This window comes from Electrophorus electricus, chromosome 7 (genome assembly GCF_041902795.1).
Source record: "Electrophorus electricus isolate QZ-2024a chromosome 7, ASM4190279v1, whole genome shotgun sequence".
Lineage (NCBI taxonomy): Eukaryota > Metazoa > Chordata > Actinopteri > Gymnotiformes > Gymnotidae > Electrophorus > Electrophorus electricus.
In genome coordinates, this window is record NC_137503.1 from 34,236,637 (window position 1) to 34,251,314 (window position 14,678).

Genomic DNA, 14,678 nt, shown 5'->3' on the forward strand with positions numbered 1-14,678 from the left:
ACTCTAAAATGTATAATATTTAAGGAACTCAGACATAATGAAATGATTTGAGTCACATTTACTTTGAATCCAAAAATGCTGAATCCAGATAATAATAATAATAATAATAATAATAATAATAATAATAATAATAATAATAATAATACCATTACAGATGATCTTATTCTCATGGAAAGCTTATACATACTAGTTAGCTCTGTCATTGGTTGGCAGAATTGTCCATCATTTGGAATAGCACTGATGCAGCCACAAGTGCCATTGATGATGTCATCACAGTGCTGATATACTGAGCACTTGTTACATGGCCAGAAATACTGATCCACACACCTGCACTGGTATCCAGTATTATTCAGGAGACACACTGGGAAATGACAGGAACACATCAGAGTTTGCTGATTTTGAAAAACGAAAATATCGTGGAATGTTTTACAACAATGTGCTGAAATTAAAAAACAATTGGAAATAATACACTAAGAATATTCTATTCAGTACTTTCTAATTAGATCTGAAATACTTATAGCTTGCATGTCTACAGTGTTCTCTGATTTCCTCTGTTAATAATCTTCAGCGGAGAGTGAAATGTCATTTACCTGTAGTAATGTTAATTTCAGTGATGGCTATGTCACTAGTGACAAAAGGAAAACTGACTGTCTTCAGTAGGTTCATTAGGCTGTTAATGACTGAAGTATCCACTATGTCAAGCTCAACCTCAATTAAGTATTCCATCTCAATAGGAGTAACTGTAGGACAAAGGGAAAAGTCATTTAGTAGCACTTTAGTTCACGAATAAGTGGGAATCAACATGGTAATGGCACTGTAGAATAAGCTCTAAATAAATATCGAATATTGACAGAAAAGAGAAATGGCCAAAAAATAAAGAAATAAGACAAACACAAACTTTTAAATGACTTCTTCTGGCTGTAAATCTGATATTATATGTTTACCTGATGGTGATGGAGTTGGACATGTTGCGATATCTATAAACAGAGCGCAAGAGAATGATTTAAAAACACTCTAAAATGTATAATATTTAAGGAACTCAGACATAATGAAATGATTTGAGTCACATTTACTTTGAATCCAAAAATGCTGAATCCAGATAATAATAATAATAATAATAATAATAATAATAATAATACCATTACAGATGATCTTATTCTCATGGAAAGCTTATACATACTAGTTAGCTCTGTCATTGGTTGGCAGAATTGTCCATCATTTGGAATAGCACTGATGCAGCCACAAGTGCCATTGATGATGTCATCACAGTGCTGATATACTGAGCACTTGTTACATGGCCAGAAATACTGACCCTCACACCTGCACTGGTATCCAGTATTATTCAGGAGACACACTGGGAAATGACAGGAACACATCACAGTTTGCTGATTTTGAAAAACGAAAATGTCGTGGAATGTTTTACAACAATGTGCTGAAATTAAAAAACTATTGGAAATAATACACTAAGAATATTCTATTCAGTACTTTCTAATTAGATCTGAAATACTTATAGCTTGCATGTCTACAGTGTTCTCTGATTTCCTCTGTTAATAATCTTCAGCGGAGAGTGAAATGTCATTTACCTGTAGTAATGTTAATTTCAGTGAGGACTATGTCACTAGTGACAAAAGGAAAACTGACTGTCTTCAGTAGGTTCATTAGGCTGTTAATGACTGAAGTATCCACTATGTCAAGCTCAACCTCAATTAAGTATTCCATCTCAATAGGAGTAACTGTAGGACAAAGGGAAAAGTCATTTAGTAGCACTTTAGTTCACGAATAAGTGGGAATCAACATGGTAATGGCACTGTAGAATAAGCTCTAAATAAATATCGAATATTGACAGAAAAGAGAAATGGCCAAAAAATAAAGAAATAAGACAAACACAAACTTTTAAATGACTTCTTCTGGCTGTAAATCTGATATTATGTGTTTACCTGGTGGTGATGGAGTTGGACATGTTGCGATATCTATAAACAGAGCGCAAGAGATTGATTTAAAAACACTCTAAAATGTATAATATTTAAGGAACTCAGACATAATGAAATGATTTGAGTCACATTTACTTTGAATCCAAAAATGCTGAATCCAGATAATAATAATAATAATAATAATAATAATAATAATACCATTACAGATGATCTTATTCTCATGGAAAGCTTATACATACTAGTTAGCTCTGTCATTGGTTGGCAGAATTGTCCATCATTTGGAATAGCACTGATGCAGCCACAAGTGCCATTGATGATGTCATCACAGTGCTGATATACTGAGCACTTGTTACATGGCCAGAAATACTGACCCTCACACCTGCACTGGTATCCAGTATTATTCAGGAGACACACTGGGAAATGACAGGAACACATCACAGTTTGCTGATTTTGAAAAAGGAAAATGTCGTGGAATGTTTTACAACAATGTGCTGAAATCGAAAAACAATTGGAAATAATACACTAAGAATATTCTATTCAGTACTTTCTAATTAGATCTGAAATACTTATAGCTTGCATGTCTACAGTGTTCTCTGATTTCCTCTGTTAATAATCTTCAGCGGAGAGTGAAATGTCATTTACCTGTAGTAATGTTAATTTCAGTGAGGACTATGTCACTAGTGACAAAAGGAAAACTGACTGTCTTCAGTAGGTTCATTAGGCTGTTAATGACTGAAGTATCCACTATGTCAAGCTCAACCTCAATTAAGTATTCCATCTCAATAGGAGTAACTGTAGGACAAAGGGAAAAGTCATTTAGTAGCACTTTAGTTCACGAATAAGTGGGAATCAACATGGTAATGGCACTGTAGAATAAGCTCTAAATAAATATCGAATATTGACAGAAAAGAGAAATGGCCAAAAAATAAAGAAATAAGACAAACACAAACTTTTAAATGACTTCTTCTGGCTGTAAATCTGATATTATATGTTTACCTGATGGTGATGGAGTTTGACATGTTGCGATATCTATAAACAGAGCGCAAGAGAATGGTTTAAAAACACTCTAAAATGTATAATATTTAAGGAACTCAGACATAATGATATTATTTGAGTCACATTTACTTTGAATCCAAAAATGCTGAATCCAGATACTACTACTAATAATAATAATACCGTTACAGATGATCTTATTCTCATGGAAAGCTTATACATACTAGTTAGCTCTGTCATTGGTTGGCAGAATTGTCCATCATTTGGAATAGCACTGATGCAGCCACAAGTGCCATTGATGATGTCATCACAGTGCTGATATACTGAGCACTTGTTACATGGCCAGAAATACTGATCCTCACACCTGCACTGATATCCAGTATTATTCAGGAGACACACTGGGAAATGACAGGAATACATCAAAGTTTGCTGATTTTGAAAAACAAAAATGTCGTGGAATGTTTTACAACAATGTGCTGAAATTAAAAAACTATTGGAAATAATACACTAAGAATATTCTATTCAGTACTTTCTAATTAGATCTGAAATACTTATAGCTTGCATGTCTACAGTGTTCTCTGATTTCCTCTGTTAATAATCTTCAGCGGAGAGTGAAATGTCATTTACCTGTAGTAATGTTAATTTCAGTGAGGACTATGTCACTAGTGACAAAAGGAAAACTGACTGTCTTCAGTAGGTTCATTAGGCTGTTAATGACTGAAGTATCCACTATGTCAAGCTCAACCTCAATTAAGTATTCCATCTCAATAGGAGTAACTGTAGGACAAAGGGAAAAGTCATTTAGTAGCACTTTAGTTCACGAATAAGTGGGAATCAACATGGTAATGGCACTGTAGAATAAGCTCTAAATAAATGTCGAATATTGACAGAAAAGAGAAATGGCCAAAAAATAAAGAAATAAGACAAACACAAACTTTTAAATGACTTCTTCTGGCTGTAAATCTGATATTATATGTTTACCTGATGGTGATGGAGTTGGACATGTTGCGATATCTATAAACAGAGCGCAAGAGAATGATTTAAAAACACTCTAAAATGTATAATATTTAAGGAACTCAGACATAATGAAATGATTTGAGTCACATTTACTTTGAATCCAAAAATGCTGAATCCAGATACTACTACTCATAATAATAATACCGTTACAGATGATCTTATTCTCATGGAAAGCTTATACATACTAGTTAGCTCTGTCATTGGTTGGCAGAATTGTCCATCATTTGGAATAGCACTGATGCAGCCACAAGTGCCATTGATGATGTCATCACAGTGCTGATATACTGAGCACTTGTTACATGGCCAGAAATACTGACCCTCACACCTGCACTGGTATCCAGTATTATTCAGGAGACACACTGGGAAATGACAGGAACACATCATAGTTTGCTGATTTTGAAAAAGGAAAATGTCGTGGAATGTTTTACAACAATGTGCTGAAATCGAAAAACAATTGGAAATAATACACTAAGAATATTCTATTCAATACTTTCTAATTAGATCTGAAATACTTATAGCTTGCATGTCTACAGTGTTCTTTGATTTCCTCTGTTAATAATCTTCAGCGGAGAGTGAAATGTCATTTACCTGTAGTAATGTTAATTTCAGTGAGGACTATGTCACTAGTGACAAAAGGAAAACTGACTGTTTTCAGTAGGTTCATTAGGCTGTTAATGAATGAAGTATCCACTATGTCAAGCTCAACCTCAATTAAGTATTCCATCTCAATAGGAGTAACTGTAGGACAAAGGGAAAAGTCATTTAGTAGCACTTTAGTTCACGAATAAGTGGGAATCAGCATGGTAATGGCACTTTAGAATAAGCTCTAAATAAATATCGAATATTGACAGAAAAGAGAAATGGCCAAAAAATAAAGAAATAAGACAAACACAAACTTTTAAATGACTTCTTCTGGCTGTAAATCTGATATTATATGTTTACCTGGTGGTGATGGAGTTGGACATGCTGCGATATCTATAAACAGAGCGAAAGAGAATGATTTAAAAACACTCTAAAATGTATATTATTTAAGGAACTCAGACATAATGAAATGATTTGAGTCACATTTACTTTGAATCCAAAAATGCTGAATCCAGATAATAATAATAATAATAATAATAATAATAATAATACCATTACAGATGATCTTATTCTCATGGAAAGCTTATACATACTAGTTAGCTCTGTCATTGGTTGGCAGAATTGTCCATCATTTGGAATAGCACTGATGCAGCCACAAGTGCCATTGATGATGTCATCACAGTGCTGATATACTGAGCACTTGTTACATGGCCAGAAATACTGACCCTCACACCTGCACTGGTATCCAGTATTATTCAGGAGACACACTGGGAAATGACAGGAACACATCACAGTTTGCTGATTTTGAAAAAGGAAAATGTCGTGGAATGTTTTACAACAATGTGCTGAAATCGAAAAACAATTGGAAATAATACACTAAGAATATTCTATTCAGTACTTTCTAATTAGATCTGAAATACTTATAGCTTGCATGTCTACAGTGTTCTTTGATTTCCTCTGTTAATAATCTTCAGCGGAGAGTGAAATGTCATTTACCTGTAGTAATGTTAATTTCAGTGAGGACTATGTCACTAGTGACAAAAGGAAAACTGACTGTCTTCAGTAGGTTCATTAGGCTGTTAATGACTGAAGTATCCACTATGTCAAGCTCAACCTCAATTAAGTATTCCATCTCAATAGGAGTAACTGTAGGACAAAGGGAAAAGTCATTTAGTAGCACTTTAGTTCACGAATAAGTGGGAATCAACATGGTAATGGCACTGTAGAATAAGCTCTAAATAAATATCGAATATTGACAGAAAAGAGAAATGGCCAAAAAATAAAGAAATAAGACAAACACAAACTTTTAAATGACTTCTTCTGGCTGTAAATCTGATATTATATGTTTACCTGATGGTGATGGAGTTGGACATGTTGCGATATCTATAAACAGAGCGCAAGAGAATGATTTAAAAACACTCTAAAATGTATAATATTTAAGGAACTCAGACATAATGAAATGATTTGAGTCACATTTACTTTGAATCCAAAAATGCTGAATCCAGATACTACTACTAATAATAATAATACCGTTACAGATGATCTTATTCTCATGGAAAGCTTATACATACTAGTTAGCTCTGTCATTGGTTGGCAGAATTGTCCATCATTTGGAATAGCACTGATGCAGCCACAAGTGCCATTGATGATGTCATCACAGTGCTGATATACTGAGCACTTGTTACATGGCCAGAAATACTGATCCTCACACCTGCACTGGTATCCAGTATTATTCAGGAGACACACTGGGAAATGACAGGAACACATCATAGTTTGCTGATTTTGAAAAAGGAAAATGTCGTGGAATGTTTTACAACAATATGCTGAAATCGAAAAACAATTGGAAATAATACACTAAGAATATTCTATTCAATACTTTCTAATTAGATCTGAAATACTTATAGCTTGCATGTCTACAGTGTTCTTTGATTTCCTCTGTTAATAATCTTCAGCGGAGAGTGAAATGTCATTTACCTGTAGTAATGTTAATTTCAGTGAGGACTATGTCACTAGTGACAAAAGGAAAACTGACTGTTTTCAGTAGGTTCATTAGGCTGTTAATGAATGAAGTATCCACTATGTCAAGCTCAACCTCAATTAAGTATTCCATCTCAATAGGAGTAACTGTAGGACAAAGGGAAAAGTCATTTAGTAGCACTTTAGTTCACGAATAAGTGGGAATCAGCATGGTAATGGCACTTTAGAATAAGCTCTAAATAAATATCGAATATTGACAGAAAAGAGAAATGGCCAAAAAATAAAGAAATAAGACAAACACAAACTTTTAAATGACTTCTTCTGGCTGTAAATCTGATATTATATGTTTACCTGATGGTGATGGAGTTGGACATGTTGCGATATCTATAAACAGAGCGCAAGAGAATGATTTAAAAACACTCTAAAATGTATAATATTTAAGGAACTCAGACATAATGAAATGATTTGAGTCACATTTACTTTGAATCCAAAAATGCTGAATCCAGATACTACTACTACTAATAATAATACCGTTACAGATGATCTTATTCTCATGGAAAGCTTATACATACTAGTTAGCTCTGTCATTGGTTGGCAGAATTGTCCATCATTTGGAATAGCACTGATGCAGCCACAAGTGCCATTGATGATGTCATCACAGTGCTGATATACTGAGCACTTGTTACATGGCCAGAAATACTGATCCTCACACCTGCACTGGTATCCAGTATTATTCAGGAGACACACTGGGAAATGACAGGAACACATCACAGTTTGCTGATTTTGAAAAAGGAAAATGTCGTGGAATGTTTTACAACAATGTGCTGAAATCGAAAAACAATTGGAAATAATACACTAAGAATATTCTATTCAGTACTTTCTAATTAGATCTGAAATACTTATAGCTTGCATGTCTACAGTGTTCTCTGATTTCCTCTGTTAATAATCTTCAGCGGAGAGTGAAATGTCATTTACCTGTAGTAATGTTAATTTCAGTGAGGACTATGTCACTAGTGACAAAAGGAAAACTGACTGTCTTCAGTAGGTTCATTAGGCTGTTAATGACTGAAGTATCCACTATGTCAAGCTCAACCTCAATTAAGTATTCCATCTCAATAGGAGTAACTGTAGGACAAAGGGAAAAGTCATTTAGTAGCACTTTAGTTCACGAATAAGTGGGAATCAACATGGTAATGGCACTGTAGAATAAGCTCTAAATAAATGTCGAATATTGACAGAAAAGAGAAATGGCCAAAAAATAAAGAAATAAGACAAACACAAACTTTTAAATGACTTCTTCTGGCTGTAAATCTGATATTATATGTTTACCTGATGGTGATGGAGTTGGACATGTTGCGATATCTATAAACAGAGCGCAAGAGAATGATTTAAAAACACTCTAAAATGTATAATATTTAAGGAACTCAGACATAATGAAATGATTTGAGTCACATTTACTTTGAATCCAAAAATGCTGAATCCAGATACTACTACTAATAATAATAATACCGTTACAGATGATCTTATTCTCATGGAAAGCTTATACATACTAGTTAGCTCTGTCATTGGTTGGCAGAATTGTCCATCATTTGGAATAGCACTGATGCAGCCACAAGTGCCATTGATGATGTCATCACAGTGCTGATATACTGAGCACTTGTTACATGGCCAGAAATACTGATCCTCACACCTGCACTGGTATCCAGTATTATTCAGGAGACACACTGGGAAATGACAGGAACACATCATAGTTTGCTGATTTTGAAAAAGGAAAATGTCGTGGAATGTTTTACAACAATATGCTGAAATCGAAAAACAATTGGAAATAATACACTAAGAATATTCTATTCAGTACTTTCTAATTAGATCTGAAATACTTATAGCTTGCATGTCTACAGTGTTCTTTGATTTCCTCTGTTAATAATCTTCAGCGGAGAGTGAAATGTCATTTACCTGTAGTAATGTTAATTTCAGTGAGGACTATGTCACTAGTGACAAAAGGAAAACTGACTGTTTTCAGTAGGTTCATTAGGCTGTTAATGAATGAAGTATCCACTATGTCAAGCTCAACCTCAATTAAGTATTCCATCTCAATAGGAGTAACTGTAGGACAAAGGGAAAAGTCATTTAGTAGCACTTTAGTTCACGAATAAGTGGGAATCAGCATGGTAATGGCACTTTAGAATAAGCTCTAAATAAATATCGAATATTGACAGAAAAGAGAAATGGCCAAAAAATAAAGAAATAAGACAAACACAAACTTTTAAATGACTTCTTCTGGCTGTAAATCTGATATTATATGTTTACCTGGTGGTGATGGAGTTGGACATGCTGCGATATCTATAAACAGAGCGCAAGAGAATGATTTAAAAACACTCTAAAATGTATATTATTTAAGGAACTCAGACATAATGAAATGATTTGAGTCACATTTACTTTGAATCCAAAAATGCTGAATCCAGATAATAATAATAATAATAATAATAATAATAATAATAATAATAATAATACCATTACAGATGATCTTATTCTCATGGAAAGCTTATACATACTAGTTAGCTCTGTCATTGGTTGGCAGAATTGTCCATCATTTGGAACAGCACTGATGCAGCCACAAGTGCCATTGATGATGTCATCACAGTGCTGATATACTGAGCACTTGTTACATGGCCAGAAATACTGATCCTCACACCTGCACTGGTATCCAGTATTATTCAGGAGACACACTGGGAAATGACAGGAACACATCACAGTTTGCTGATTTTGAAAAAGGAAAATGTCGTGGAATGTTTTACAACAATATGCTGAAATCGAAAAACAATTGGAAATAATACACTAAGAATATTCTATTCAGTACTTTCTAATTAGATCTGAAATACTTATAGCTTGCATGTCTACAGTGTTCTCTGATTTCCTCTCTTAATAATCTTCAGCGGAGAGTGAAATGTCATTTACCTGTAGTAATGTTAATTTCAGTGATGACTATGTCACTAGTGACAAAAGGAAAACTGACTGTCTTCAGTAGGTTCATTAGGCTGTTAATGAATGAAGTATCCACTATGTCAAGCTCAACCTCAATTAAGTATTCCATCTCAATAGGAGTAACTGTAGGACAAAGGGAAAAGTCATTTAGTAGCACTTTAGTTCACGAATAAGTGGGAATCAGCATGGTAATGGCACTTTAGAATAAGCTCTAAATAAATATCGAATATTGACAGAAAAGAGAAATGGCCAAAAAATAAAGAAATAAGACAAACACAAACTTTTAAATGACTTCTTCTGGCTGTAAATCTGATATTATATGTTTACCTGGTTGTGATGGAGTTGGACATGTTGCGATATCTATAAACAGAGTACAAGAGAATGATTTAAAAACACTCTAAGATGTATATTATTTAAGGAACTCAGACATAATGAAATGATTTGAGTCACATTTACTTTGAATCCAAAAATGCTGAATCCAGATAATAATAATAATAATAATAATAATAATAATAATAATAATAATGTTACAGATGATTTTATTCTCATGGAAAGCTTATACATACTAGTTAGCTCTGTCATTGGTTGGCAGAACTGTCCATCATTTGGAATAGCACTGATGCAACCACAAGTGCCTTTGATGATGTCATCACAGTGCTGATATACTGAGCACTTGTCGCATGGCCAGAAATACTGATCCTCACACCTGCACTGGTATCCAGTATTATTCTGAAGGCACACTGTGGACATGTCACATTTATTTGATGTTTAAAAGCATAATTTTACAAGCATAAAATCATTTTAAATATGTTTGCATGAATTTTCTATAGTAACTTCATTATTATATGCTAATTATTTTTAACAATATTATAAAGAAATGATCATGATTAGGATTTTATGCCATTTAAATTTATGCCACTACAAATTACTGATTACCAATTTTTTTCATATTCAAAGTAAACAGTCCAATGGACTACTATTTAAAATGCTGCAATCTAATTACTTTCCTGCTGGTACAACCATCAACAAAATGCCACAAGCGCCCATATTTTCTCCATTCAGACTCATGAACAGCTCAGCAAGCCTTTTTTTCACCTGTTGTTATGTTCATCTCTGTGACATCCGTTGTGTTATCAAGTATAACTGGGAAAGGTATTCCTTCCAGCACGGTTTTCAATTCATCTATCACTGCATTTGTGGTATTCACTTCTATTTTAACCAAAAACTCAAAGAATGGTATTTCTGTAGACAATACAGTGGTCATGTAAATTTAAGGATATCCATTTTGCGAGAAATTCTAAAAGCAGTTTTAAAACATTTTCTTACCACTTCTTGGTACACACATCTCCCTATCACTTGGAATTCCACTGATACAACCGCATGTTCCCAAAGTTATTTCACCACAGGCTTCATAGGCAGTACAATCATAATATGGCCAAACATATTGTTCCTCACAAATGCACTGGTATTTAGTGTCATTTGGAAAGCACACTAGTGAAGACAGAAATCATTTTAAAGTATATGACCAAATATAATATTGTGATTATACACAGTAACTTTACTTTAGGCGAATTAACTCTAGTTCTGTGTTAAGATTTGTGAGGCATCTCACTATGAGAGTTGCAAGCAGTTTTGAATAGAGTCATGACAAAGTAGTCAACACAAACTCTCTTAGGCTCTGTAATCATCAATGAATGGTCTGGCACCAATCTAAAGCCTGTGACCCCTAATGACTGTAGATAAAATCCATGAATGAGCTGCACATGTGAGACAGCTTAAGACATGAACAGTGAAAGTGTCCTCCTAACTGTGAAAGGACCAGGCTCACTGGAAGCACTGTGGCACCCTCTGGTGACACAACATAGAGATGCAGATATCGTGGTGTAAAGAGTGAACTAGATTCTCTTTTGACTGTTATAATATGTGTCAGTGGAGCAAGGAAGTGTAGCACACACAGAGCTGTCTTATCAGGGATCCAGAAATGTTCTTTTTTTGGCATAAATCTTTCCATGCTTGTTGTAATGAAAATTAAAGCCACTCTCACTGATATACAGCCATCTAGAAGCCACTGGCAGATGTGGTATGTGAAAGAGAAGCATATGCATCATCCTTAGATAAAACTGCTACTAGTCTTTGCTCCAGTACTGTTGCTGCTTTTTAAGTCTTGTAGTGTTTCTCAGACTCAGTTAGAAGGAGAAATCTAAGCATGATGAATAATGCATAGATTTGAGACAAATCTGACAGAGAACTCACAGAGTAACTGATTACATACAACAGAGGAGAAAAACTGATTGACTACAAACAGGCATGGACTCATTAGTACTTCCAAGGTTAGACATGTCTGAGATGATTCCCATAGCGAGATGCCAAAGAGATTCCATGAACAGCCAAGAAACGAATAATTAAATACATCTTAAAAGCCACACATTTGAAACTTGTTTAAAAGGATTGCCTTTATAACAGATTACCTGTTGTAATGTTCAAGGCATCAATTTCTGTTGTGTTGTCTACTTGAAGTGGAAAACTTATTGATTCCAAGGATGTTTTCATTTGTTCTATGAAAATCACTTCTGACACATTTACCTCCACCTCTAAAATGTATAGTAGTTGATCTGTGCTGACTGGAAATAATAATATTGTGATTTTGGTTTAGATGGCAGATTAAAAAGCATTTTAGATACAACCCCATGTTCAAAATGACTTGCGTTTTACAAGTTTTAAAAGCATCCTTGATTCTAAGAAAGGTGCTATATAAATGTAAATAATAATAGTATTATAATAATAAATGAAAAATAGATGTCTTTCTTACCATCTCTTTTTTGTCTTACGTGATGCAGTTGTCCATCCGTATAACTAAACTGAAATGAAATTGTAAAGCTGATTAGAATATAGCACCAGTGTGAAAAACACTGCTGAAAGTATTGCAAGACAGAGATAACAAAAGACTGGATGAAACAGAAACAAACAAATACAGCAAACACTATGGAAACATGATGCCAGAGGGAGACACTGTGACTCTTGGTTTCATAATTTCCTCCATATCCTTCTAAATGTACGATATAGCTACAGAGTCCTATCCTCTCATATCACTATTATCAAGATCCTATATCTGTAATATTTCTAGCAGGCAGTTATAGAACAGCATCAGATGTACCCCTATTCTTTGTAAAACTAAATCTGGCAATCTTAATTTAAAATAACCTTTTTGTCAAATGATTATTAGCCCAGGTCAAAAGCAGCCAGCATAATACAACAACAACAGCAACTGTCACGGAACGCTCGCCTCCCGCGAGTCACATGGTTTGGCCCAGCATGTGCAGTGATCTGTATTTGTGGCCACGCCTGCACACACCTGCACCTTGTCTACTCTAAATGTATATAAACCCTTGTCAAAGTGTGCAGTGTGTTGGTCATTGTTGAAGTAGCGTGTTGTTTGTGTGGTAGTGTTCAAACGTAGCATTCATATCTGTTAGTCTAACTCATGCTAATGTAAATAATTGTTAATGTTAGTCATCGTCAGTGTTCATGTAGTCTGCATTACTGTTTACATTGTTTGTGTTACACGTGAGTGCCCTGTTGTCATTGGTGTTTTGTGTTGTGTCTCACACGTCGAGAGAGTCTGTGCGTCCTGCCCCACGCCCTTCGGCACTCGGGCTCATGTTACAGCAACAACAACAACAATAATTATGTACAAATCAAAGTAAACTTTTCCTTTACCTCTATAATGAAGTCAGAAATATCAGGGAGTCCTTGTGTGTTGTCCAGACATATGTGAATGATCAAAATTACAATAGTTCTCAGCAGGAATTTTGTTGTCGTCCCTGTAAATGTAAAGGTAAGGAATTAAAAAATGTTTACAATTCCATTATCCATATTCCACTATAAGGAAACTTCAATAATCAACATAATCAACCACACACTACAGATTAGATAAAGATTAGGTTGATTAAGACTGGTGTATTCCATTAACACACCGATCAACACATTATAGGCCTAATGTTAACCCTCTGGTCCATACACATGATCTGAACATCTTGTCCTAACAGCAAATAATGTTCAAATGTTTAAACTCTCTAGTGTGTGTAGGTCAAAATGTAAGCAAACTATGGATATATTATTCACTGTTAGCTCAAGAATACAACAGTACAGTAACTGAACACCATAGTCATATTATCAGTGCAAATCTATTTTAAAGGGATTTTTACCATGCATTTTAGCAAAACTATTTAAACATTCTTTTCAAATTTCTGATAATAAAGAAAAGCTCAACATAAGCATGATGTATAACATTATAAAAATATATATAATACATAAAAATGTAATGTCACAAGAAATCTCAAATTAGTTGGCATAGGTTGGCATAGGTGGCATAGCTGTAAAAAGGCCACATTGGATTTTATTTCAACAAATAGCACATTCATCACAATAACATTCTTGGGACACTACAAGTAGAAAAATACAAATAATAATATGATTACCTGCATGACTTAAAATATAATAACTTACCCTTACTGCCCATGATGAAGATTCAAAGAGTCAGGCTGATGCTGTGAACTGTGTCACAACAGTTTCCTTTGCCTGAGATATACATGAAAATGCCAGTATGCCATGTAAATGTTATGTGTGAGGTTTGTGCAAATGTATAAAATAAGTTAGATTAACTACAGAGCATTCATAATATACTTCAGTTGTATGACTTCCTCAAAAAGTAATTTTGATCTTTCAATCTATTTTTCATATTGTGGAGGTAATTAAAAAGGTGTATTTGTAGGTCTGGGCATTGAATAAGAAACCATAAGGTAAAGCCTAGGAATTAGAACACAGAATAGAGGCCCCTGTGGGTCTCTGGATGCAGGGCAGAGACTTTGATGTAAGTGGTTTCAAGGTCTCCATTCGATCCTAAGGCAGATCTCTGTGGACTGGTCCCATGAGAAATAACTTAATTAATGTTGGGGAAGACCATTGTTTTTTTTAAAGACTTTAAAGTGTCTTTGAGAGTTCTGTAACTAATCAAGGTTCATTATCTTACCCCCAAGGACAGGGTGATACTGACCTGCACCTTCTAAACTTGCTCAACCAAGCACCTGCAAGATGGTGCAAAAAAAAAGGGGATATTCTTCACTTACACAGTATTGGATTCCATTTTGCATAATGATATGTAACTTGCACATTATAGAATCTCAATTTGCATATACT

At 34.5% G+C, this 14,678-nt stretch overlaps 2 protein-coding genes across 2 annotated transcripts; both read right to left on the reverse strand.

Annotated features, from left to right (window-relative positions):
- Positions 1-900: 900 nt before the first annotated feature.
- Positions 901-2,764, reverse strand: LOC145658736 (uncharacterized). The gene is made up of 6 exons (XM_081717616.1): positions 2,574-2,764; positions 2,171-2,344; positions 1,938-1,970; positions 1,584-1,733; positions 1,181-1,354; positions 901-977 (listed from the first exon to the last, which is right to left on the reverse strand). The coding sequence occupies exons 1-6, from the start codon at positions 2,707-2,709 to the stop codon at positions 901-903; spliced, it is 744 nt and encodes a 247-aa protein (XP_081573742.1). The 5' UTR covers positions 2,710-2,764.
- LOC113588851 (uncharacterized) lies at positions 2,711-14,050 on the reverse strand. The gene is made up of 30 exons (XM_081717617.1): positions 13,989-14,050; positions 13,200-13,303; positions 12,292-12,340; positions 11,951-12,103; positions 10,809-10,973; positions 10,578-10,724; positions 10,049-10,222; positions 9,810-9,842; positions 9,456-9,605; positions 9,053-9,226; positions 8,808-8,840; positions 8,454-8,636; positions 8,051-8,224; positions 7,830-7,862; positions 7,476-7,625; positions 7,073-7,246; positions 6,852-6,884; positions 6,498-6,680; positions 6,095-6,268; positions 5,874-5,906; positions 5,520-5,669; positions 5,117-5,290; positions 4,884-4,916; positions 4,530-4,679; positions 4,127-4,300; positions 3,906-3,938; positions 3,552-3,701; positions 3,289-3,322; positions 2,928-2,960; positions 2,711-2,723 (listed from the first exon to the last, which is right to left on the reverse strand). The coding sequence occupies exons 1-30, from the start codon at positions 13,999-14,001 to the stop codon at positions 2,711-2,713; spliced, it is 3,276 nt and encodes a 1,091-aa protein (XP_081573743.1). The 5' UTR covers positions 14,002-14,050.
- Between the last annotated feature and the right edge of the window lie 628 nt (positions 14,051-14,678).

Excerpts from the sequence above, each read along its gene's own strand:
- LOC145658736 (XM_081717616.1), bottom strand. The coding sequence starts at position 2,709 with ATGGAATACTTAATTGAGGTTGAGCTTGACATAGTGGATACTTCAGTC. Across the intron at positions 1,971-2,170 it reads ACCAATGACAGAGCTAACTA|ATATCGCAACATGTCCAACT; the intron begins GTATGTATAAGC and ends CTCTGTTTATAG. Across the intron at positions 1,734-1,937 it reads TCCAACTCCATCACCACCAG|TTACTCCTATTGAGATGGAA; the intron begins GTAAACACATAA and ends TTTGTCCTACAG.
- LOC113588851 (XM_081717617.1), bottom strand. Across the intron at positions 12,341-13,199 it reads TTTCTGACTTCATTATAGAG|TTTAGTTATACGGATGGACA; the intron begins GTAAAGGAAAAG and ends ATTTCATTTCAG. Across the intron at positions 6,885-7,072 it reads ACCAATGACAGAGCTAACTA|ATATCGCAACATGTCCAACT; the intron begins GTATGTATAAGC and ends CTCTGTTTATAG.